Here is a 26,665-nt window from a genome sequence, read left to right as displayed (position 1 = left end):
CTATCAGCCTAAAAGAAGGAAAAGAAAACATTTTAGGTTGCTTAAGTAACAGTTTGGTTGGACTTAAATGCTCAAAGAAGTGGAACACAGTACTTGGTGAAAAGTGAGTTTGCAAAGTTCTTCTCATTTATTCTAGTGGTTTGTAAATTATTCCTCAGTGCACATTATTTTTGGGCTACTTGAAATGGTTGGGGTATTGATTAATAGTTTGGATTGATAACTCAGTCTGAGTTTTTGTTTATTAAAAAAGTATTTCTTTTTGACTGATAACTCTATTATTGTTGTGGCTAAATACTTAACCTAACAAGACTCTGAAAGGATTTTTTTATGCAAATGTTTCATGATGTTTTACTGGTATAAGGCATTAGCTGAACTTGTTAGTTATCTAGGTAATGCCAAAGTTAGCATTAATTTGATATTTCATTAGATAGGTGTTTTCTGAAGTTCCATGCTAACATGCTAATTAGTTGGCGAAAACTGTATGGGTGATTTTTTTAGTGTGAACTCAATAGTATGTGAATTGCTTACTATTTTAATGAATTCATTCATTCATTCATTCATTCATTTGAATCCTCAGAAAACACGTCAATGGAATCCAGAATTTTCAATAATGCCATGGTACATAAAATAAAACAAATGCAGACAGAATACAATGCATAAAGGAGTTAATATGTTAAAGACGACATTTGAAAAGCATTTAAACAATTAAACCATATAAATCCTCGTGTGTTATTAATGAGGCTGGCTTAAAGGACTATTGAAGGTAAGTGTTACAGTATTCAAGCTCTGGACACTATCAGCATGAATATAGTATAATCTAATGCACCCATCACAACAGATAATCACAGGAGACAAACAGCCCAGTGGTTGGTAGTCAGTGGTATTACATACATGCTGGTAGAGGTGAGATTGGTGGTTACCAAGGTTACATGCCCTAACTGGTTAAGGAGGCTTACAGGAAGTAACATGCATTCCCACCCTGAGGTGCATGTCCAGAGAGAAATATTTAACATAAATATATACATTAGTGTTGATATTGTTTGTGTTGTACCAAGTATGGGATTCAACAGACCAGTTATATGTCAGCTAAACAGCTAATTACTGTGCTAATTAGCATTTAACATAGCATTACCCAGATAGCAGTGTGGTTAATGTTTTCACTTACTTGGTAGAAGTAGTTTGGTGTGTTTCACCCTTTGCATTTCTGCACCTCATTCATTGTTGATTAGGGTTTAGCTCAGTTTTTACCCTCAACCCTTGCCACAGGGTATTGTCATCAGTGTGTTGTCCTTCCGTATGTGCAAAAATTTTGGCATAGACTGAAGGCCAAGGGTTTTCAAGTGTGGGCACATTATTCATGTCATATATTGTCAGGACAGGTCCAATAATCTAGTGGAATATGCTGCATTTCCTTTGATAGTGTGGTTTACTCACTGTTTTTATGCCTGTGTGTGTAATTTCACAGTCTGCACATATTGTTCTTTCGCTGAGACAAATTTCTCTTTGGGGACAATAAAGTACATTTGATTTGATATGATATGATTTAATTTGATTGACTTTAACCCTCTCATACAAGTATCACCCCTTATGGCTCCAAAAACCCACATGATGATGGCCAAAAGAACAAACTCTGCAAACTCTGGGTTATGTGGCTACATCATCTTCTTTTCCACAGTCTTTGTTTAAGTCTCCAACAGGCTTTGTGTCTGTTATAACGGCAGGCTATTGTAGTATTTGAGTTACTGCTCTAATGAAGAGATGTGACCTGTCAGAAATAAAGAGGAAATATTTTTAGCTGGTTCGAGTCAAAGTCAGCTTTACTGTCAAGTCACCATATCTACCAGACATATAGAGGATAAACCTGTGATTGGAGTGTCCTGTGTTTCCGTGTTAAACTCCATTGATGATACTGAAATGAAAATATAAAAAGGGGAAAACATTATGAGACCTGTCTTCAGTCAGTAGGTCAGTGGACTTTTTGGTTTCAGAAATTGATGTTATGTGACAAATGTGTCCAACTCCAGCCGATGTGTTGAAAACAGTCATCAGTATTTAACTTTTACCCATGGGAAACACGTTGACCTCAACCGATCTGCAACGTTTTACTTCATTATTCAGCCAACCCATTTCTCTTTTATTATTTCGCTCAACATTTTTCTTTTGAAGTATGCATAAAATAGCTTATTTGAATGCCTTTCCAAGATATATGATTTATACATACATCAAATAAATCGAATGACTTAAATGAAAGAAAAATTAATGGAATTCTGATTTGTGATGTTTGAAATGCTGAAAAAAATGTTCAAAACAAACAAAGCATTTTTAATTAGATTTTTTTATTATGTAGCTTTTTGTAATCAGTCAAAATTGATGTAAATAACTCAGTAGTATGATTTTACTGAAGGTTAAACTTGGTCTTTATTAAATAGTAATTTTAATGAAAAAGAAATCACTTAAATTGCGCACCTTAGGGCCTAGTGAGCGTAAAGTGACTTTATTTGCCATTATCAGAGAACGTAACCACACATTGCACCAGATATGTTCCCATTCAACATGTTGTGTATCGAGTCTACATGCTAACATCATTTCTTCTCTTCTCTCCTTTCAATACCTTGCTTTTTTATTTTGTAAGCCATTTGAGCTTCAAGAAATAAAAGCGTTTGCATTGAAAGGACAGGTGGGTGTGAGGCTCCAGCATATGTCTGAATCGTAGCATTAAGAACAGGAAAATATCAAAGGTAAGAAACCATTCAGACGGCAGGAGGAGCAGGGATTTGAGCAGATATTAAAAGGTAATTGTGCGTGGGCTTTTTCTGCTGTGCTCCAGAGAAAGAATGTAAACCCTGTATCAGTCAGACTGAGGATAATAAACAGCAAAACATCAGAACGCAGCACAACAAACACAAACAAAAAAGAAAGGATGGGGGAAAAAGCGCGGCGTATATATAGTTCAAATATTTCAAGTGATTTCAGAATGCGATGGTGAAATACTGGATGTTTGTGTCCTCAGCCGCGCAAGTTCTTTTACTCTGTTCAAGTTCTTTCACTGTAACTGTATTAAGGACGTCCAAATAAAATATAGCAGATCCATCATAATTTTGTTCAGCTGTCAGAAAGAGATGTACCTAATGCATCAGTTTGGATGTTTTAAACTCATGCCAAGACTTCATCTGCAAACAACCCCAACAAATAAATCAATTAATCAAGTTATGTCTCGACATCAGTTCTCACATCAGCGTTCTGATTCTGATTTCATTTTTGACAGCTGCACCAACACTGAAAACCATCGATGGTTACATCAGTGTTACAACATCCAACTTTCAATACATTTCTGTTATAAAACCATTCTTTGTCTCACGTATCATATTTCTTTCAAAATGATTGTTCTTGTGAAAGAGTTGCAAGAAAGGAAAGTGAATAAAAAAAGTCTGACGTCCGCTGCTCAATAGATTGCTCTACTGAATCTGACACAATTATTACATGCCAGATCACAATGTATATTAATGCCATTTCTTTGTTTTAGAAAATGATATTACCAGCAAGTGAATGAAAGAAAAGTAGACCTGAATCTTAGTTGCACATATATTTACTGACTTGTTCTGCATGTGGAGCCAGTGTGAGGTCCCCTCCATTACTACAGAAATTAAATGGGATTGTTTTACACAGCAGGGGCTCATTTCTGCGCTCGCTCATGAAATTGTTAACAACGACACAACGCAAAATGCCTCCATGTAACGCAAAATGCGTTTCAGGACTAGTTGGTTAAAAGTCTGCGCTCCTTAAGTGCTACGTTACAGGGATGATTTTAACTAGGACCTGTGGATATATTGTAGCTTCATTTCTCTCTATTTCTGTAAAGTATTTCCTTTGATATATTATTTATATTTGAAAAAGAAGATTTTTAACAGAAGCCTGATAATATCTTTGATGATATCAGATTTTTCCCTTGGACATTTTGTACCGACAAAAACAAATTTATCGTGTGAAGATTGATCTGTTCACTGAATTTTATTCTCCTTATCGATTTATGGATATAGATCACCTCAGGACATAGTACAACAGAGGACAGAGTGTGTGGCTTTGAGAGATGGGTAAATGAATGAGAGTGGTATGGGGGCGGAGCCATTGAACACCGGTGTGTGCGTGTGTGTGTGTGTGTGTGTGAGTGTGGTGAGTGTGTGTGTGTGTGATGAAGTATGAGTGTGGTGAGTGAGTGGATGAGAAAACAGAGCAGGGTTAAGTTTTCTCTGTACATTCTTTTTGTGCTGTTGTTCGGCGTGGTTACGACCAACAGTAACCGATTAGAGTTCTGTTGATAAAGTCACCAGTGCAGAGTAACTCAGGTCATCCTTAGACATTCAGCCCGCTGCTACAGTATGTGTGAATATGATAATTCTTCATTCTAACCATAATGCTGACAGATTCATTAATTTGGGGGAGAGAAAAGTGTGTAATGTACACTACCAGTCAAAAGTTTGGACACACCTTCTCATTTCAATGACATGAGATGGACCGCAGATGGCCAACAAGTGCTCAGCATCACTGGGAACTCCTTCAAGACTGTTGGAAAACTTTTTAGGTGACTACCTCATGAAACTCCTCAAGAGAATGCCAAGAATGTGCAAAGCAGTAATAAAAGCAAAGGGTAGTTATTTTGAAGAATCTAAAATATGAAACATGTTTTGAGTTATGTTACACTTTTTTTAACTACATAATTCCATATATTTTCTTTCATAGTTTTGATGCCTTTAGTGAGAATCTACAATGTAAATAGTCATGAAAATAAAGAAAAACCAGGTGTGTCCAAACTAAGGACTGGTAGTGTATTTCCTTTAACATATTATGTATATTCAAAAACACAAAAGATTTTTAACACAGTTTTGATCATTTCTTAGTGGCGGATCCAGGGGGTGGGTGCAGGAGAATCGTGGGGTCGTAGGTCCAGTGGGGGTTCAGTGGGGTGAAGCCAATCTAAATCAACATTATGAATGCTTCAAATCTCATAAAACCGTCATGTGTTTTGTCATACATCAATAAAATGAAAACGAAACGAATACTTTTGGAACCAAAGGAAAGAGTTGGCTTTAGTAAGGTTGTCCTCAGTTATGGCGAATTTCATCAGAAACATCAGGAGTGGAGGCATTCAATCATTCGTTAATAGTTGTGTTAACGTTAACAAACGCAACCAGCCCAGAAATGGATTTTGTGTTTGTTCCGCCTCTGCTTTAGCTACACCATCATTAGCTCGCTATTTGCAATAAACAGGTGTGCTAAGTTTGCGTTTTCTAGTTAACTCAGAAAAGAGTCCCAGGTTTATTCTCACTAATCCAGTAAAATCACATGGCGAGAAAATTAAATTACATTATGGAATTCAGGGCTTTACTTTATTCATTTTTTTCTTTTCTTCATCAGAACCATGTGGAACCCAGGGAATGGTACCGACCAGACAGGACAGGTGTCTGCTCGAGTGGAGACGATGCCATCTTTGGGAAGTGCCAGCATCTCCATCTCCCAGCAGCAGGCACCCAAGAAGTTTGCCCCCGTGGTTGCACCCAAACCCAAGTTCAACCCATACAAACAAATGTCTGAAACCGCCCACTCTGAAGCTGCAGGTAACAGACCAGTCAAAGAAAATTCTACAAATGTAACCAAGAAGGAAACGTCAAGTAATGGGTTCGAGGATGCCATTTTCTGCATTCTTGAAGTAGAGGCATTAAAATATAATGAAGTAGATATCAGTAAAGCTGTTTGTGTGTTATGCTGCTCATTTATAGTAGAGGTGTGAGTATTCTTCAGCCTCATGAGTCAGCGTCTTTATAATACTGATGTCTATATAACCCACGTTAATATGTAAATTCAAGAAAATTCATAAATATTTATTGTGGCGTCACAATTTGATCTGACTCTGTTGTCACTTTGATGTATCTTTGATAGGAAAACATTTTCACACATCTACCATACAATGTTCTTCAAAGTATGAATTTTCAGTGAAATTTTCCCAGAATCAATTTGAGTCTTAATTAGCACCATTGTTGTGTGTGAAAATAGAAGAAAAGGTATAGAACTGTGACTTGTACAGTATTCAAAAGGTAAGTGTCAGCAGATGCAGTTGAGTAACGGATCCCAAACTGTATTATCTTCCTACGGTATCAGTTTTCAGATAATACATCATAGCAATAAATGTCAGATTCTGTTAATGTTACAGAAAAATGTGAGCATAGCTGCTGGAAATCAAGACCCCCTGAGTTTAAGTGTGATACCAAGATGATATTATAAACACAATTTTGAGTTTTTGACTGCAGTCCACAACACATTTCACAATAAAAGGCAAGGCAAGGCAAGGCAAGTTTATTTGTATAGCACATTTCAGCAACAAGGCAATTCAAGGTGCTTCACACAGGACATTGAAATAAAAGAAACAAAAAGAAAAAACGAACATCTCTCTTTTGATCAGACATTTTTTGCATTTTAACAACATAGAGAAACATAATAATACAGCAAAACTGATTGACTAAACATGAAAAAAAAGATGAACAGACCCTCTTGTCAAAAGTGAGACAGTTCACCAGATCCAAATTATATAGAAAACAAGTGGTGCCAGGCACAACAAACCCCACCCCTCACATGTGTTGTAGCTTATTTTGGCATCAATCCAGCTAATGTCATCATGTCTATGCATGTGCTGATGTCAGCATGTCAATTGCCTCTATATATGTGCCAAGTTTGAAGTAAATTGAAACAAAATTGATGTTTTTATAGACATGTGAAATTTCACCCATTATATGTAAATGGGAGAAGAGAAGAGATTTTAAAAATTCATAAAAAAATTGAACTTTGGCCTACTTTTCCCAAAATGTAACCACATCTATTCTGGGTCACAGGCAATCTATAAACCTGATTTTGTATGAATTCAACCAATAGTTTTGCTGCTACAGACATGTGAAATTTCACCCATTATAAGCAAATGGGGGGGGGGGATTACCAAATTTCATAAAAAATTGAAACTTTGACCTACTTTTCCCAAAATGTAATCAGGTCTCTTCTGGGTCACTGACAATCTAGAAACCCAATTTGGTATGAATTAAAGCAATATATTTGCTGCCAGAGTGTTAACAAACAAAGAAACAAACCAAAAACAATACCTCTTGCCTCCCCTTTGGGGGTGGGGTAATAATTAGAATTGCTGTAGAAAATCAATGCAACCAGCATTTACTGTAAACTATGAGTCAGGAACTGTTTCCATTTTTTCCAGTATCTTTCACATTTTTCAAAAGAATGTCTCAAAGTAAAACTTCTATTCTTCATAACATAAACCACAATAAATTCTGTCTTGAAATGCCACAAGGCTTTTAGTTTGAAATAATTACAGGAAGTGCTGTTTGTAATTTCAGCTTAGTTTTTACTGTGGATTTTTGCAGTGTATTTTGAAGCACCATTTTGTTCATTCATTAGCTAAGTACATTAAAAATGACTGACTTACAGATATTCACTTATTCAATATGCTCTTCAAGTTTCTTACAGACGTATTCATTGATAAAGTACATGCTCACACAGACGACTCATCTGAAAACAATGGCTTCACATTCAGTGTCATAACTTATACGGCATGTGTGCAACCGCACTAGCCATCTCTTCGAATATAATATCAGGTTATAAGGTCACTTGTTCACTCTTAAAAGCTAAAGAGGGTCATTTAATTAGTTTTTTATAATTATGGTTAACATGTGCTACATTTCTTGGTGAAAGAATAGCTCTGGAATAAACTGTATCTCGACGGTGCGATATTCATAAAGCCCTGAAAACAAGAACAAGAGTCTGTTGACAAAATACTTAACGATCCTTAGAGTATTTGATTATTATGGAATTATTAATGTTATTGCTTAAAGTACATGGCACTCCTTTGCTCTTAGGTTTTACTGCATCTTGGATCTTATTTTAGTAGTTTAGGCTATATTTTTATTAGTAATAATGAAAGCCAGAGTAGTAATAGAGCACTTTTGATAAAATATGAGTAAATATTGATTTATAATGAAACATAAAAGTCAGTGTATATACAGACAGACCCTTTAAGCCTTAGAATGGCCTCTTGAGTAGTTAAAATGATTAAATTGCTAAATATGAGTCGTGACAAAGGCCTCGGTGCATGCTAAACACCTAATAAACATACTGGGCTGTGGTTTGCAGTCATGTGTGAGTTCAGGAAGCCTTGTGTTGTCTGCTTTTTTTGGTCTCTTGGGAATTGATGTTTGCCTTTTTGTGCAAGGTGGTACCTCTCAGTTACTTTGCAGTTGACACATATAGTAGTGGTGTTTTTAGATTTTAATTTGCATTCAGTGGGTGTCTATTTGATTAGTCTTTGTTCCATTGCAATAAGGGTGACATGCATTATTAACATTTACAGTGGCTATGCTCTGCAGAACACAGGCCTCTATTTCTATTATTATGTAAGAACGATGTGACTAAACAGTCAAGCAACAGCCTTTGAAATTTGTTTAGAGAGCCTCCTTTTATATGTATATCACATCAAGTCATACTGCACCTATAGGAAGACATTTATGAAGTCAATACTCGGTGGTTGAAAATTCATCATCGAGCAAAGTAAAAATGTTGTGAAGTTAAAGAAGTAAAATGCTTTGTTCCAAGTTCATATGGTTGTTGAGTGTGTCTTTAAAAATATGTGTATGCTTTATTTAAATCCCATTTATAGACTGGTTTATGCTAATGGAAGGAGACATTCTCCTCTGCTGTTAGAACATGACAATATAAAAGAATTGAGGAAGTAAAATTTGAGTCATTAGCGAGAAATTACCCAACACCTACTCAAGGTGAAACATAGAAGAATTATGCTTGAATATCTGGAACATATTGATCACATATTAAAAAAAAAAATCTACAACAGTTCTGACTTGCCCTTATTATTCTGCCTTTTATAAATATTCCAAAACTATGTTAATTATTATTGAGGGAGTCTTCAGTGAGCAGCACGTTGTAAAAGTAGGACATGACACATCTGGTATATGTGTTGTAATGAGACCATGATCTAAACCTCTACCCCCAATCCCCCTGAGAGTCCTAAATTCCCAAAACAGAGGAGACAGTTATGAAATTCAGCGAGCAGTGAACGCTCTGTAAGGCTGACAAACAGTGTTGTCTATGGAGGTTTGTGGGTTGAATCGTGGACCTGCCCGGTACTCCAGATGTTCGTTTGGTAGAATTGTTCTTCGACTGCTGCTTTTTCAGTTCTGCCCACCAAGAAACAAACCATCACCGCCCATGAATGTCTGGGCACCCTGAAGGAAACGCCACCTTGATAAGTTTGTTTTCATACAGTTATGCCTGTAAATATCTCATGTTGACCAATGGGGTCTCCGTGGATAAATGTCTTTAATAAACTGTCTTCTAAAAATGCTACAGAATCGGGTTGGGTATATATCAAATGAGGTTTTGTTTTTGAAGAATGTGAAAAATGCCTAAATCACGAGGTTGGAGATTAATGCTTTCTCTGCTGTCACTCAAACACCAGAGACAGCGGTTCTCTGTGTAGGAATGTCGTCTGTCGCCTTTTCCTTGGAGACATGTGAGCCTCACTGGTAAAAAAAACCCAACAACTCTGTGCTGGCAATATGGTTTATTGCAGACATGTACACATCTTCAGGCTCGTAGGAGTTACATATATCATTATATCTAATGTCATGGCTAAACAATGTCAGTAAATAAGAAGAATATGTTAAATCAAAAATGCTGTTTTTGCAGATCTGGACCTGATACACGTGCTCTGTTTAGTACACAAATATATCTATGTGATGATCAAGACCTGTAAAATCAAAAATTTTTTACAGCTTCTGATGCTCTATTTTAATTTTTTTTTGTATTATTATAAATGAACCATAGAGACTCAAGATATTCATCAGTTCTCTGGCTTTAGTAAATAATACCAAAAAAACGTAGTCAGGTTACCTCAGTGATGTGAGAATATTTAAGTTTTCGATCTCTGATGAAGAGCAGACACCGTCCTGAGTATAGTTTGTAAAAAGACTAGTAGAAATAAAAGTTGCACAAGAATCCTGTTCCAGCACATGAAATATAGGTATGCAGCGCAATTGGAGGCATGTCAAATGAAATTGATTAAAACGCATGTAATAGTGACAAAAAAAATTTAGGCCCCCACCATTATCACCCAGCCCAGTTTTATCTTTTTTATTTGGTCCACATTGATTTTTATGTGGGATCATTAAAGCCTTTATAATTCTAAAAAGTCATTTTACAACAAAATATTTAATCTGCAGCCACTGCCTTATTTTTTGCAATTAATCATTGTCCGTCTTTTAAGAGGATTAATGAAACAATATAGAGGGGGTGGGGAGGTTTTGTTAAAATAGATATTAATATTTAAATGAAGTTGAAGTGTCATTATAGTATGTTGTTATTACATGTCATGACTTCTGTGACTACACAAGTGCTAATAGCACTTAACACCCATTCATTGCTGATTTAGGGAAAATACAGGGAACACTATATAGACATCTGTGTCTGTGCTATTCCCTGCTTATTGTAACTGTTTTCAAGTTTGTTTGTTTTTTATTTGTATTTTATTTTATTATCAGTAGCATGTGGTAATATTAGATTGATAAAATGTGGTATTTGTATGACTGATAGGCTGCGACAGCGTTTTTCTAAACATTAACATTTAATAATGACAGTGATGGCTGGTTGTTGTCAGCATTTTGATCATGCAAATATGCAGAGCCATCTGTAGACATCTCCACTTGTCAAAGGATAAGACATCTTTATGAACAGATTATCTGGGTCCCTTTATTTATTTATTTAATATCTTTTTATATCAAATGTGATGGGGCTGTCTGATGTAAAATTGAGGATTAGCATAAAAATTAGGGACAAGTCAATTTGGCACAGCGCCTCACTGTCCTTTTGTCTACTAGAGGCCAGCGTGAGGGGAGGAATGAGCAGTCTGAGGCGGTGTTTATTGTGTGGATAAAGGAGCCGGTGCAGACGGGGCGGCGCTCTGTTACACAGGCCTGTCCTCTCATCTTTTAGGTAGAACTTGTCCTGATTAAACCCCAGCAGGAGGAAGTGAAAGACATATATGTCTCAGACGCTGACCTCTCACGTAAACTTCCTTACAGCAGATCAGACTTTAAGGGTTTAACTTGATCTTTTATGGTACATGTACTGTAGGAAGACCGGTCATGATTGCTTTATAAAATTGAATAAATCCATGTAGAACAGCCAGGACTCCTAATTTTTTTTAAGCAGGCTGTTGGCAGAACAGACATTTTTTTGAATATGTGCAGTTTGTAGAGCAAATGAACAGTTATGTGATTAGGAGCAGCTCTGCAGCATACTGTTAGAGAAGTGGACAGAAAAAGATGAATAATTATACAAGGAAATGCAATCCAGTGCAACAGCTCTGCAATAAAAAACACCTTTCTGAAGCATGTTTAGTCCAGTTTTCTTGTAACTCTAATAACAACAGCACATGATTTACAATACAAGCCCTGAAAATAACCTTGAAACCAAGACATCCAAGTCTTTATATTGTACAGCATCTGCAGCCATACTCCATGTTGAATGTGTGTTTTCTAATATCTGTTTTTGGTTTGATCAAAAGTCACAGAGAATGTGTCCTGATACACATGACTTTATTAGCTTTTAAGCTCTAGATATTTTCTTTGTTTGTACAGATGCCTCATGGCTTTAAATAGTCTTTCATTAAATCATTTTTTCCTTTTTTCTGGTGTAGATCAAGTGGCAACAACTGCCAACCATTCAAAACTGCCTTTATAGAAATACTAAGTTAATGGTTTTAATGGTCTTATTCACTTTCTAGTAAATGTGCTGGTGGTTTTTTGTAAATACAGTTCCATTTGTAAAATATTATAATACAAAATATATACAAATATTGTTTTTTGGAAAAAAAGTGGATTTATATGGATCTAGTGATATATCAATTGGAGATCAGTATAGGCTGACATTTGCTCACATCACCCAATACATGTATCAGCATATAAGATGTCATGGTGAATTAAAGGTATTTGTTGAAATGTGCACAATCTGTGTTCATTCAAAGAAAATGTGATGGACTGACAAAAAAGGTTTTTATATTTTTTTATATGTTGTTTTTATATTTATAATGAACTTTTTTTTTTATTATGTGGGGATAAATACCAGTTAAAATATACAAATAGAGAAAAGAAAAGTAACATCGGTGTCGGAAAGTATCGGCATCGGCTATTGGCCAAACTCATTTTAAATATAGGACAGGAATTTTGGAATCGGTGTAGTGCTAAACATTCCATTCATTTGCATTAATTTAAGCTATGCTAATTTAACTCTTATCAAATACAGTGGCATGTATTAGTGTTTAGCTGAATTAACAGTAATTTTTTTTTTTACTTTCAACGTTACATTACATTTTATTGTTAGCACTTTGGTAATTCTGTGTTTCTCATATTAGCTGTAGCAGTAGCTTGGTGACTTTCACATAGTGCTTACATCTCCAGCTCCACTCTTTTTTCAAATGTGTTTCTATAACAAACAAAATAGCTAAATTGTGACTTCATAAAGGTTTTTTGTTCATATACTGTGGTGGCTATATTCTTTTTCTTATACATTTTAAGATCTGGAGCTAATATAAGCATTCATAATGTTTGACCCACAGGAGCAGATACTGTCAGTGATAGTGATTCACTTCAGAGTGAGTTATCTACTCTAACTCCATTCACAATATCTGGATAGTGATTAAAATCTCCCATATAACTAATCCTTTTGTTTTATGGTGTCTGGCCTCCTCATTAGAATTGCTAATCAATTTCTGTAGTGGAATAATCATAGTGAAAGTTAAAGAGAAGTGCTGTTTGTTGGTAAAACTTATTGCACTAAGTTATAATAACTACTAACAGCTCATGGCAATTCCAAAGTGTTGAACATGTGCATAAGCTGTTTTTATTCTTCCTTGCTTGACTGGCCAGAGGCAAACTGACTACCGGTTGTTATGTCAGAGTCCCTCATGGGTGTCACCAGGAGAATTTACAGGAAATCCACCAATGAGTGTGTTAGTGTCCCCATAGAAACCACAGGCGTATGCTTTGAGCGCTCACAGGGGCCACTTTTATCTAAGTAGAACACATACTGTATCTCAGTAACTTGTATTTTATCTGCAGTGTTTATGTGTGTGTAGTCTTTAAAACTTGATTTTTTAATTTATTTTTAAAGTGTTTGTTCTAACCAGATGTTTTACAACACTACCTTTTTGTATGTTCATCATTGTAAGTGTTTTAATTTGACATTTGCAAGAAGATGAGGCATCTCGCTTCTTGAAGTGTCATTGCATTGTGAACATATTTTTCTGAACATCCTGTCTTTCAAAATGTTGTCTAAATAATCAAGGCAAGTTTTAATGCTGAATAAGATTTTAAAAAGTGAAAATCTGCCATTCATTCAACCACAGACACACACACACACACACACACACACATATATGTGTGTATATATAGCCTACTGTAATGATAATCCACCTCTGTTTAATTTTTATATTTCTGTACAATTTCAACACTGGAATTAATTTAGTCTACTTTAACTGTATATCAGTGTGTCTGCATGGTAATTATTCATAATAAATCACATTATTCCAGTTCGTCTGTGTCCTCATCCACTGCTATAGCTCTAACATCTCAGTTGTTGGACAGTAAAAGTATTTTTTTATCAAACCGTGTGATATAAGTTGAACGCTGATCAGTGTCCTGCCCCGTTACCTCATATGCCCTTCGACACCTAAGAATAACCGCCTTTGTCGATCCTCAGCGTGGCAGAAACTGGTTTGGTGTTATGAAACCGGCAGAGTTTACTCTGCAGTGACTGTCTGCTGCTGTGACATTTGACTAGCTTCATTTACTCTCTCTTGCATTTGTTTAAAGCGATGACAGCGACGCTCCCCTATCAATCTTTGATGAATCACAGTTTCACTCATCAGCCAACATTACCAACATCACACTTGAAGGCACTAATTGTTCAGTCTCGTTTATTGTTTCAGATGTTAAAAAGAGCAGCTCAGCCTTTTAAACCGTTCACCTTTTCTGCCGCGTTTGTTTCCCTGCTTTTGTACAGTAACATAATCCATCCATTGTTCCTGAACTCAGCTCCTCATCTCGTGGGAATTCTCTGTAGAGTAGCAGAAGCCAATTTTGGTCGTCTTCTTTACACTTAAAACAAGTATATCTCCAAAGACCTCAAATCCCTCCCTTGCATCTCCAAACCGAATGAAGTCATAAATCACTCTTCTATACATATCATGCTAATTAAGTGCAAGGCTCAGCTGCTGAATAAAACTGCTCTGTAATTATGTCTAAACAATGTGCTCTCAACCTCTGCCACAGTGCATGGTGCAGATAAAACATGAGGATTGACATCCACGACTTAAAACACTTTGTCCATTTTGTCTGCAAAGGATTATTCCTCTGTTTTTGTATGTGACTAAGTACTACTGTTTTCAGATTACAGGTTTGCTCAGAATCTGTGGTGACAAAATGAACTGTTGTGATTGCACAGTTTTGATTTACCGCGGCCCATTACTGTAGTTTTTTTCAACGTCAGATTTCCAGCGTGCTGCTTCTCTGCAGTAGAGCTGTGAGCATCATGTGACACGTCTTGACCCATAGTCTCATTCTCCTGCTCTTATTTTGGCTCATTGCAGCTTGTAACAGACACCAGCAGCTCAAGCTTTCAGCAATAAATCAAGTTCACCGCATGGCATATAATTTATGTTCAACCAGTGAGTGTTTTGCTGTTGTGATCGCACAAAAACTCCTCGCTGTATTTTAGATCTGTGTAGTTTTCATTCCTCTTGCTACTATGTTGTAAACCGTTTCCTTTACTGAAAGGCTGGAGGCATTGTGTATAAATTCAGTTCTCTTCTGTGCCAAGCATTGTCCTAAGTCCTTAAAGGCCAGATGGTCGGCGCTTACACACACATTACTGATAATGTTGTACATATGTAAATCTGTAAACATATGCTCCAACTTTCCTACAATCTTCCTCCCCCACAGAATATACTAATCCTTACCACAGAGCAAACTATTCATCCACTACCTGAAAAAATGTTATTTTTCCCCTTATATACAAACACCTCTCAACTAGTACTGTATCTTGTTGCTTTGCAAGTAACTCATATATTTATGTATCAAGTAATCATTTTTCTTGTACTCTGTTTGATGTGTTTATTCTGTGACTGTATGACAGTTTAATATTAGTCCACGTGTCACAGCTGGATCCATCTCCATTCATTTATCAACCCCTTAACTATACTCTGGTTCCCGATAACCAATTATACCTCTTAAGGTCTCTAAAATTACTTTAATCAGTGATTAGGATTCCTTGTTCACAAAGCAGCTACTTAAAAGTAATTGCTCAATAAAGAGAGGGGAAGTTGTGGTGTTAAGTAGGTGTTCCTGCTGCTTCTCTCATTAGTGCTCACTTGGAGCTTTCAACTCCCCATTGTCACAAATGGAGCGGGCTTCATGCTCAGCACAGAAGCTGTTCTCACTTCGCCTAGTTCACACTGCTTTACAGCATGACTGCGTAACCACTGCACAAATACCGAGGGGGAAAAAGTGTGTAAGAGCTTAGACATGTGTTGCTGTTTGATTTAATACTAAGGGCAAGGGCAGACATATTGCATGGGTAACACAACTGGACTGATTCTTTGCATCTACAAAGACCTGCAAACTTTAGCACCGCCACTGGTTTGGCTGTGTCTTTCTGCATTATGAGTGGGAAGTTAGCCAAGGCTCAACAATAATGAAGCCAATGTGGAAGTGCCAAAACTACAGTTTCTTAAGCAGCTACTTGAGGCTGTCAGTTGTCATAGACAGACATGTTAAAATACCTACTTTTACAGCAAAGATAAACATGTTTGCAGCATGTTTAAGAAGTTACAAGCCTCTGACATAATCCACTAAAATAGCATAATGTGAGACACAAAATTGGGCCGAGGTTTTCGGTTGCTAAGCTTAGCTGTTTAGCTTCTGACAGTATTTTGCTCTTTAATGGACAAACATGAACGTGATTTTAATTCTATCACTACAACTGTACAAGAGTACAGGAGAGTACTTTAAGAGGTTCTATTTATTGAATAAAGTATATTGTTTCCTGACAGACACCTCTATTGTAATTGTGGAAAAGAAGTTATGCTAATAAGACCATTCAATGATTTTACTACAAAACTTAATGCATGAATTTCTATTACATACTTACAGTACCCAACCTGTTAGCACAATTTAACTACACTAGCTAAAGTTAGTATTAATTTTCATATTACATAGTCTGCCAGGTATCCCTGGCTATCAATCTTTGTAGTTTGTCTATACATACATACAATTAACAAGTAGCTGAAATTACTTATTATTTTAGCATAACACTTCACTGTTTGTAGTATGGCCAGTCAACATTTTGAGTAAATTAGCATCAACATTGCAAGTTCGCCGTTTTTTTTGTTTGTTTTTTTTTTGCCGTTTTCTTTGCCTCCAAAAACACAAGATGAGGCAAATCTAAACCTGAAACTTCTTAAAGAGTCATGTCATGGTGGCTATATCCACTTGTTTTGCACAGTTTATTGTGTTGGGTCCTACTTTTCAGCCTAAGAAGGACTTAAAATCCCAGGTGGATACACAATACAATTAAAAAAGGAAAAGCTACAAATCTGAAACCTGCCATACCAATGAGATATGTAGTTATGAAGTCATCTTTAAGGCTAACAACTTTGAAAATACAGTAAGAAAAGTGGGGTGGAATTAGCATTACAAATTATTACATTGGAATTGGTACTGACAGCCTGGAAAAAAGTCACATTTTGATCCAGAGCCAGCTAAGGATGTATAAAAGTTCTTTGAATGGTATCTGTGGCTACAAACCAGCAGTTTGGTGCTGATCTGCTTGAAACTCATGTAGTCAGATGTTCAGTGATTTATATTTTACTCTAATTTTTGGATGGAAGCACTTTACATACAATGCAAATAAAAAATACATAAAGAAATATAGATGCTCTCCACTGTAATCCAGTATAAATGATATGAGACAGAAAATAGGACAAAGTTTAGTGGTTGCATCCAGTCTGTACCATAAGATAGGATAATGAGCCGCTGACTGTAGGATGCTGTTTTAATCAACAGATATGAGTCGTATTTATCTTATCATGTAGCACTCAGGTCTGGAATATGGAAGTATGCATTTGTCTACTACTTCACACAAGTACATTATCGTTGATGCTAATGGCCGAGGCTGGCAACGTGGCCTTGGTGAACATTCTCAATATACACTCTTATTTATGAGCTGAGGAGCTGTAAACCTTTATCAACAAGGAGGAAGAAGAGCTCATAGAGCACTTCCATGATAACAGTAGTAAAATAATGAAGTAAATAGCATCTTGTTCTTTGTTTTTTGTTAGAGTTTAGCTGCAGCAAAAAAAAGCCATGCTAATAAACATGTCCAATAGAGCTTTGTCAAGCTGGTCAGCCATAAGTGTTAAAAGCTCTTGTGCAGCATTAAGATTTTTTGGCTGACAAACGCCAGAAAGCAATAATGCATGGAATCAATTTTGCTCAGTTTATCTGTCTGCCTTTATCACACAGGGCCAGAAAAAGTGTGTTATCTCCTTAAAATATTGAAATATTCCTCAAATTTGACAGTCCCTTATAAATAAATAAAATAAACAATGTCTAAAGCAGACAGCTACAATTTGAGAGCATTTGTTTATGAATCCATGTGCTTTAAGCGGGTGCATGATGACACACTAGGTCTAATTGTGTTTTATATAGCACATTAACACGTCTCAGTAAATGACAGGCACAATGACAGATAATAAGGGAAATAAGGTCGAGGGTGAAAATAGCCGGAAACATCCTTTGAGCACGGATGCCGTAAGACTCCAAGTCTTGCTTCCCAACTGCTCCATATACAGAACTCTAAGACCTATTCAATAAAACATGCATTTCTGAAACATTTACAACTCTTGTGTTTCCTGAAATGATGAATCCAAAACATCTTTGATGTTCGAGAGAAATGTACATGAAACTTAATGTTTTAATTCTCTGTAAGCCACAAGTTACAAGTGACTTATATTCAGGCAAAAAGGATGTACGCTGGACTAGGGGGGAGGGAGAGGGAGGGGCGGAGTGGGGCAGAGCCTTGTTGTCGAGCAGCATATTTTATTTTCTTTCCCAGAGGTTTAGAGGAGCTGTTACACTCTGGAGTTGTAGTGGAGGTCACAAGGTTATTATATAAACAATTCACATGGAGGCCTCAGGCACCCAGAGGGAATGTTTAATGCAATGCTCACAAATTTGTGAAATGTTGTAATGCTCAAGACGCAGACATGTGTCCAATTTTAACCATGCTGCATTATCTCTCTGCCTTCATTTTCTTTCTTTTTTTTTTTTTGTCGAGGCAACTCAGAAACCGCGTTTAATTAATTTGGTCAGCTGCCTTGGATAAACTACATTGATGACATCAATTAGATTCTAATGAAAACAGATAAAAGAAATGGAAAGCAAGCCATGGAATTTCTGAACAGGATTCATCAAAGTCTTAGCATTGGAACAAATTCCCATTACGTCTCATAAAAGCCTTTAATTTGCAAAGCTCATGTCTGGTTTGGTATTTAGAAGTACATGGTCAAATGATTCAGTCCTGTGCCGAAAGAAGCCAAATCAGAATTTAATTTGGCACGTAACTCCTTATCCTGTCGGAAACATGTGGTTGGAGGCAATCCTTGGATTAGTGTGGACTTTAGAACTACAAATTTGGCTTGTTTCTCCTCTTCTGGCAGAACAAACACATAGTCTTAACCCATTTGTAACACAACATTTACATTTCCAATCTCAGGCTGAAAAAAACACATGCTTACCCCAGATTAGTACTTCTTAGTTAACCAAATTGCTGCAATTATGTGACAGTTCATTGATGGGGATGACAAAGCAACATTACATATTCTTTGTAATAACTGTACAGCCTCTGATTAGATTTTACAGTTAAGACATATTTGAGACAACAAGTTATGTTCATGTATAACATTATGAGAATCCTAATTTCCCAGCATTTTCACTGAAGCCAGTTTCATAAAACAGTTAATAATGACACATATTTCCACTTATTTTGACAATAAATAGATTAAATGCTGATCAAAGGCATATGAAAAAAGAAAAGAATAAAAGGTTGCAGTCTGTAAAAATGTTGGCATTTTTGTCAGTTAAAAATTACAAAAATTGGCCATCAAAATAATGCAGATTTTTTTTTTTTTTTAGATCAAATAATCAGTGTTCGCTCTACACGTAGAATATGGATATGTAGATTTATAGTCCTGTGAGTTTCTTAAATGTTCTACCCAGACATCATCAGGTTAGTATTTGCTTCTAAATCTAATGCATTAAGTCATCATGCATTAAAGACTATAATATCAGAATCATTAAAATTCCACAGATGAACATATGGAAAAACTCCTACACATACAACACAGATTACCATATAATCATTACATTGTGTACTGTTTTGTCCATATCATAGTATAAGAATATGGTGCACATTTTATCTTCAATAGGACATGATGTATTGCACTTCAGTGTTCACTCGAGACACCGGTGACCTTTTAAAATCCATATTAAGGTATAACATTGCTCAAATATTCTCATAGGAATAACTGGCTTGTGCTTTTTATGCGTCCACAGTGGCCAGAGGCATTATGTTTCATGTCGTTGGTCTGTCCATCCATTCATCTGTCTATTTGTCCCATTTTTGTGAACATAACATCTCAGCAACACCTTGATTGGGATTCCTTAAATATGCACAAATGTTCACTTTGACCTTTGTGTGCTATTTATGATTTAATACCCCTAATACAGCATAAATCCACTCAGGTATGTCCAGTGTTTTAACCAGGTTTTCAGAGGGCTAAGGTGCAGTCTGTGCTCCAGCATTTTGGAACAGTTTGTGGAAGACCTAGGCCAAGGCAGGGGAATTTTGAGGTCTACCAAGAATATGTTCCGTTTTTTAGCAAAAATGTACAATTTCACATCACTTCACCTTATTTCTCTAGAAAATGTTTCAGTCGATTGAGATTTTAATTAATAAATTAAACCTGCAAGCAGTGATATGGCCCTCGCTCTCCGGTCCGATCGCCTCCCTTGCGACCGCTGAGGCCACCCAACAGTGAGAAGACACCATATTGTGCACTCAATCTGACATTCTGTGATACACACACACTTTTATACTTCTGAAAATGGCCGCTTCATTGTGAGCTTGTCTCCGCCACGCCCAACATTTTACCAAAAATGTAATTGATAACTTCTTGCCACAAATGGGTGCAGGTGATTTTCATCAAGTTTGGTGCAAATTGGATGAAAACCCTAGGAGGAGATGTCGAAACATCTGATTTTGTGATTTTATACGTCCCCACGTCCGCCTAATAGGGCTTCCTGTTGGGTTCAGGGTGGGGCCATAATGTATTTTTTTAATTGTCTGAACATGGACTATGTCTGTCCCAAGTTTCATCTTTCTACGTGGAAAAAAATTTGGGGTGGGCTCCCATCTGCATAATGTATTTTTTATTTTTGAGGGGGTGGGGCGACTCATTTTTCAAAAAAAAAAAAATTTGTGGGACTTCAAAAAAAAAAAAAAAAAAAAAAAAAAAAAAAATTGCCGGGCTTGAATTTTTGGCCAAATAAAATTTACTTTTTGTTAATGTTCAGGGGGTCAATTTTGCATTCAAAGTGGCGAGAGAATAATAATAATGGAACCATGCGGTTTTAACATAACAGTCAGGATACTTCAGAACCTTGCTAAGGTAGTCCATTGGCTACCAACTACAAGCACTGGATCTGTCATTCAGATAATTTTGATGTTGTGAACTGATTTTGCATTCATTTAGTTCTAGAAAGAAAAGACACCACATTAGCCTGAATAGATAGTTTTGGTTGAAATTAAATTTGTGTTTATAAATGAGCATACTTGTTTCTCAATTCTCTGAGCTGCTTTTAAAAGTTTTATTAATATTGATCCAAAATTGCACAAAATGCATTCTTGTTAGTCAAAACAATCTATCACTCCCCCACAGCCCTCTATAAACTTAGGATAAACCTTGATGGTGATGTACATGTATTAATGTGGTGTGTTATCACAGATATGTGTACTTTTAGTCTTACATTTGTTCTGTTTACAAGAGTTGCTTTTCCTTTTTCTTCTTATTCTCATTTTAAGCCTCAGTGGTATTTCTATTAAAAGTGTAAATAAGATCATTAAAATAAAAGAAGGTTTATTGTGAATTTACTGGTTTAGTGTTTATTTTTATGACTGAATCAAGTAAAAAGGGGAAGTGTTTGAATGTTTCTCTCTGTGCCTGTTTCTCTGTCCCAGCAGACTATCCTCCCCCTCCACCACCTGCTGAAGACTCCGCCGGTCTCCCATCATCCCCCGGTTCCTTCCCTCCTCCACCAGTGAACTCATACGATTATCAGGTGAGAGAAGCAGTTGCTTGTGCTAAATTTTCTTGGTTGTCAGTAACTCTCGAAGAGTCAGCACAGAAAGCGAGACAGCCCTGAGCGCTACACCGAGTTCATGTACCCGGTCCAGCAAAAAAACTGTCTCTTCGTTTGAGTTGCCGCCAACTGCAGAGACGTCCAGCTCCAGATGCTGCCTGAAGCCAGCCGCTCAAACTCAAGTATCCACGGTACACAACACAAACAGAGTTAATTTGTGAAAGCTCCCATGTAGGAAGGATAGAAGGCTGACACCTATTGGTAGAGTGTGGCCACTTTTCTTCTGTTTTCTGGTCATAATACCCACAGGCATTTGGCCCTCCTGAGATATCTGGCCCCTGCAATGTGACTGACACTCATAGCACTTGACCTCTGCTATGAAATCCTCCAAGTGCTTCACATTCCTTTGTTCACCGTAAGCACAAAAAGAAGTTCTCTGCTCAAGCCCCTCATTTGATCTGACCAGTTTTCTCTCCTAAATGAATGCTTCCTTTGTGTGTCTGGAGACAGAATGTTACATAATTCAAATAAGTTATGCAATGCATGTAAATTCACCACTCTTCCCACACATTTTATGTATGTAGAACTTGTAAGGGTTTAACAGTATATCTTGTATCAAGTGGAGTCAACCTCTATGTAAAATATAGTCAAATATTGATAGGCTTAGTCTTAAAAGTGCAGGGCGATGGCAGTTACATTTCTCAGTTTTGTGGTCTTGTTTAACTAGTGGTTTCTCATCAGCTGAGCTGCTTTCCCTTAACACATGCACATTTGGAGAAGAGAAGTGAACCAAGTCCTTCAAGCCGAATGAGCTGCAAATCTGAAGAACATTCCTGTGAGTTTATAAAGTCAAAGATCATTTTTATTCAAATACCAAGTCATATCATTGCAAATATGACATAGTGATGCATTGAAAAATATTACCTTCAGCTCATATTGTAAAATATGCTGCGTTTTTACACACATTACGATATTTAATAAACTAAATTAATGAATAAAATAATTTGCAACCATACTTTTCAGCAACAAAACATCATATGGTATTGTTATAGATTAAATTACGCAGCCTGAGTATCGTATATGATCATTCAGAAGTGTAATATTCAGAGTAATACAGTAGTACAATTGGGATTATACAACATGACTGATATCTCATACCTTGGTTAAGGTGATTTCATATCCAGGTAATGACTCATTTTACAATTTGAATCACATACTTGACAATCAGAAATGTAGATATTCTTATTTGATTAATTTACTCCTTTTAATAAGAACCTTTGACAAAAATTTCAAGCATGTAACAAAATATAAAATATTAAACATTCAATGTGTACAGTTTAGAGGGATCAAAACATTTAAATGAGATATTAAATATTCATTCAGTTATGATCACCTGAAAGTTTGAATCATCTTGTTGTCCTTACCTTTATATTACTTTACATAACATCTGCAGCACAGAGTGGACTTATTCTTTAAAGCTGGTAAAGTGCTATATTGACACTTGATATGTTTTAGTGTGACCCTGTTAACCTCAACAACCTCCCAGAAAGGACAAAACCAACATTTGTACCACTAGACCCAACACTACAAGATTTAGTCATATAATACTGTTTATATGTTAATATATTACTTAAAAAAGCTTACAAAATAAGTATTTTTACTCTTGATAATTTAGGACCTCTGTTCTTTCAGTAACTGTGTAGGCAAATTATAGTTAAAAGAGTCATATTTTTCTAAACCCACTTTTATTAGTCTTTGGTACATTTATTTGTGTATTTGGACCCTAATAGTTCAAAAAGTTTGAATTTGAACCCTCCAGGTGCTGCACAGCTATCTTTATATTCATTTTGGCAAAAATCGAGTGGATTTCTACAATCCGTTTTAATTCCTTCTTCATTTGTTACGTTTTATAACTAGTTTTGTCACAACATTTGCACATATAAGGTCAAGACTTCTGACAAACACTTCTCCTAGTACACCATAATGGCTTGTCAGCAGCAGCGGTTGTAGTCCATACTGAAAATATGTCCAAACTTCAAGCCGATTACCTAAAATGTTCAGTTGTTGGTTGAACAGGACAGAACAGCACTGCTGACAGCCTGGAGGGGGTGGGGCATGAAGTGGCTCATGTGCATGTAAAGGGCCAGCGCTCAAAATGACCTCAGAAATAGGGTTGAAGATGGACCTGTGGAGTTGAATTAATGAAGAATTCAGACCCAAGCATAGCACTTACAGTTTGTGTAGACCCCAGAGAAATGTTTTAAAATATATAATTCCATGTAAAAAAACAAAACAAAATATCACTCCTTGAAGAGTGTTTTCATTCATGTAAAGATGGAAAATATCATCCAATCACTTCCAATGTACTTTTTTTTCCATAACGTTTTATGTAAATTTTAGCCAAAGCTTTATTGTCAGTCTTGCTTTATGTACAGCACATGCAGTAGACTGAAACTGCAAAACTCTTAAGGCCCATGGTGCAACAGGAACATTGTAAAAAAAAAAAAAAAAAAAAAAAGAACATAACTATAAACATCTATATTGTAAAAGCCAAGTGGCCTCTGTGTGTGTGTGTGTGTGTATCTGGGGATTAACACAAAATCCAGAAAGAGCCGACTACTGCAGTTTGGCATGCTTATATATTTTTGGTCAAGGAACAGACTAGCAAAAACAGCAAGCTGATAGGACCAGTATTTTGGGAGATATTAGTAATTTGGAATACAATAACCTTACAAGCAAGTTGCTATGGCCAGAATGCTTTGGCAGTGACTGCTGGACAAATGCGGTACAGCATGCACGAATACACAACAACATACAAACTACCACATCTAGAACCCATGGATCCCCATGGGTCAACGCGCTACTAGAATATTACTATAAACAGCAAGGGGTTGAAGAGACAGTAAATAAAACAATATGTGGCAAAAGTCAAGGGACAGATGAGTGATTGAGGTAAATTGACAGATGCTTTTAAAGTGACAGTTGCAATGTTTTATGTTGGAGTCTGTGTTGAGCCTGGAGCAGATTGAATGTTCATGTCAGCTAACTCCATCTGTAAGCTAATGATAGCCAGTGTTGTACAGTGTTGCTGCTGTAGAGGAGCTCAGGAGAGAGCATTCAGGTTTTCAAAAGGCAACCAATCAGATCCCTCTGTTTAGAAATCATTGCACTGGCTGTCATCATGTAGGAGCTGTTATCTTTAAGGTGGAATAGCTAATGTGAGAAATCAGATTCCTACCCCATTGTTACTGGAGCACACATGCATGTTAAAATTGTACTTATTGAACCTTTAAAAGAACTTAACAGTGGTTATAATAAGCACCTCTGTTCAGTTTTTACCATGGTGCATTGTTGTCACGGTCTCTTTCCTTCTGAACAGCACATACGAGAGAAATATATATAGAGCCTGAATGTGTCTAATTACTTTGGAAAGTGATTTCATTTTTCCATTTCTTCTTCTATCACGTCGCCATTAGAATCACCCTGGGCATTCAACTTAATTCATTAATATACCACCAGCATTTTGATTATGTGCACTGCAGCCAGAGCTGAATGGATAGATATCAATCTAAATGTCTTGATATCTTGTTCTCTGTGCTTCAGTAGCAAAATTAGACATATTGAATGACTAAATCCATGATTAATAGATGGTTGTCTCTCGGAGGACAGTCTGTTTTGCCCCGACTGAGATAGATGTCTGGATTATGACAAGTAAATGCTGCAACTTTTAGCAAGATAGAAAAACAAAAGCAGACATCTCTCATTATGGATGTTGTCCATATTATGACGCCCTACGCTACAAATTCCAACACATAACACAGATCTGCAGTTCATTCCCGCTATGTTCCCCTTTCATCCTCCTCGTTATCACCGTTAAACAAGTTTGCCTGTTTTTCTTTTGTTGATTTGAGACAAGCCATTAGTGTTTTGCTTTTGTTTACCCCCGCTCGTGATTGCCTTAGATGTTTTTAAGCAGCAGCTACGCTCCAAATGGAGGCAAGCCCTGCCTGTAATAGATTGTGACAGGTAATCCAAACACATAACATTAGAATAAGAAGCAGTCACTGATCCAGCCAACTCAAAAGCCCCCGCAGGCAATTGCAAGAAGTCTTCTTGCAGTTGCAGCATAGTTCAGAGGACTAAAAATATATCTGTCATTCCACAGAGAAATTCCCGGGAATTTAGTAGAAAACCTTGTGTCACTAATGGTCAAATCATTTTCACTACTTTCCAGATTTTTGTGCAAGAGTTTTTGTTTTGCTTCCCTTTTGCTAAGATATTTTTTAATATGTTCGAGTTGTGTGTTTTTTTTTCCAAGGTGAGGCAAAAAAAGAATGAAGGAGTGATCCTGTTACAACTTACTCTGATAATAAACTAGTTAAATTAAAATTGGAGCAGTTCTTATCATCTTTTGTAGAGCACCAGTTAAAATATGGAATGAAAAAAAGATCTGACTTTAATTTCTGAGAATTGACCTTTTTGTTTGAAAAGCAGCTGAATGAGATTATGATGAATAATGCATGAAGAATAAGATACTGTAAATCCAAATGTGCTGAAAAGCGTGAGGTGAATAGTGCACTGCGTTGTGAAAGTTTTCTTTCAGACAATACGTTGTTTCTTATTTCTCACCACATTCCTCTCAGAGAGAAGCCTTTGCTATTGATGTGTGGCTTTCAAAAGGATTGTCTAAGGTCAAGGTGAAACATGAACTCAGAAACTGTAATCCAAAGGTGTAAGAAGTGTGAAAAAAAGCAGGAGGGAGGATGTCTGCGAGCAGAAAGCAGAATTACTCGTTATTGTGATGGATGAATGTCTTTTCTTAACTGTAGAGTGCAGCAAGTGAAGGTAACTTAACTAAGTGTCATTATGGCTCTTTTTATGAGCCCACCCGCTACACAGCATATGTGATGTGTTTTTCCTTTCAGATGAAAGGACCAGAGAAGACTCTGGAAGAGAGGCGCTCCAGTCTGGATGCTGAGATTGACTCACTTACCAGCATCCTGGCAGATCTGGAGAGCAGCTCACCATACAAGCCACGGAACACACAAGTATGTTACCAGCAGTGCTTCACACCTGACCACAAAATGAGAATGTTGTACTTTTTACTGCACCACACTTATTTAATA

General features: G+C 36.6%; 1 protein-coding gene across 4 annotated transcripts in view; it reads left to right on the top strand.

Annotated features, from left to right (window-relative positions):
• Positions 1-26,665, top strand: part of lpp (LIM domain containing preferred translocation partner in lipoma) — a 208,316-nt gene that overhangs the window by 76,726 nt on the left and 104,925 nt on the right. For 3 of the 4 annotated variants that reach the window (XM_030132580.1, XM_030132581.1, XM_030132582.1), the window contains 3 exons: positions 5,413-5,612; positions 21,418-21,518; positions 26,465-26,587. In XM_030132580.1, coding sequence (XP_029988440.1) covers positions 5,417-5,612; positions 21,418-21,518; positions 26,465-26,587 — 420 coding nt within the window. In that variant the 5' untranslated portion in view covers positions 5,413-5,416. The remainder of the gene's footprint in view (positions 1-5,412; positions 5,613-21,417; positions 21,519-26,464; positions 26,588-26,665) is intronic. The other variant, XM_030132583.1, reaches the window with a different exon arrangement.

The sequence above is a fragment of the Sphaeramia orbicularis genome, chromosome 4 (assembly GCF_902148855.1).
Source record: "Sphaeramia orbicularis chromosome 4, fSphaOr1.1, whole genome shotgun sequence".
Classification (NCBI taxonomy): domain Eukaryota; kingdom Metazoa; phylum Chordata; class Actinopteri; order Kurtiformes; family Apogonidae; genus Sphaeramia; species Sphaeramia orbicularis.
This window is presented reverse-complemented; position numbering and strand designations above follow the sequence as displayed.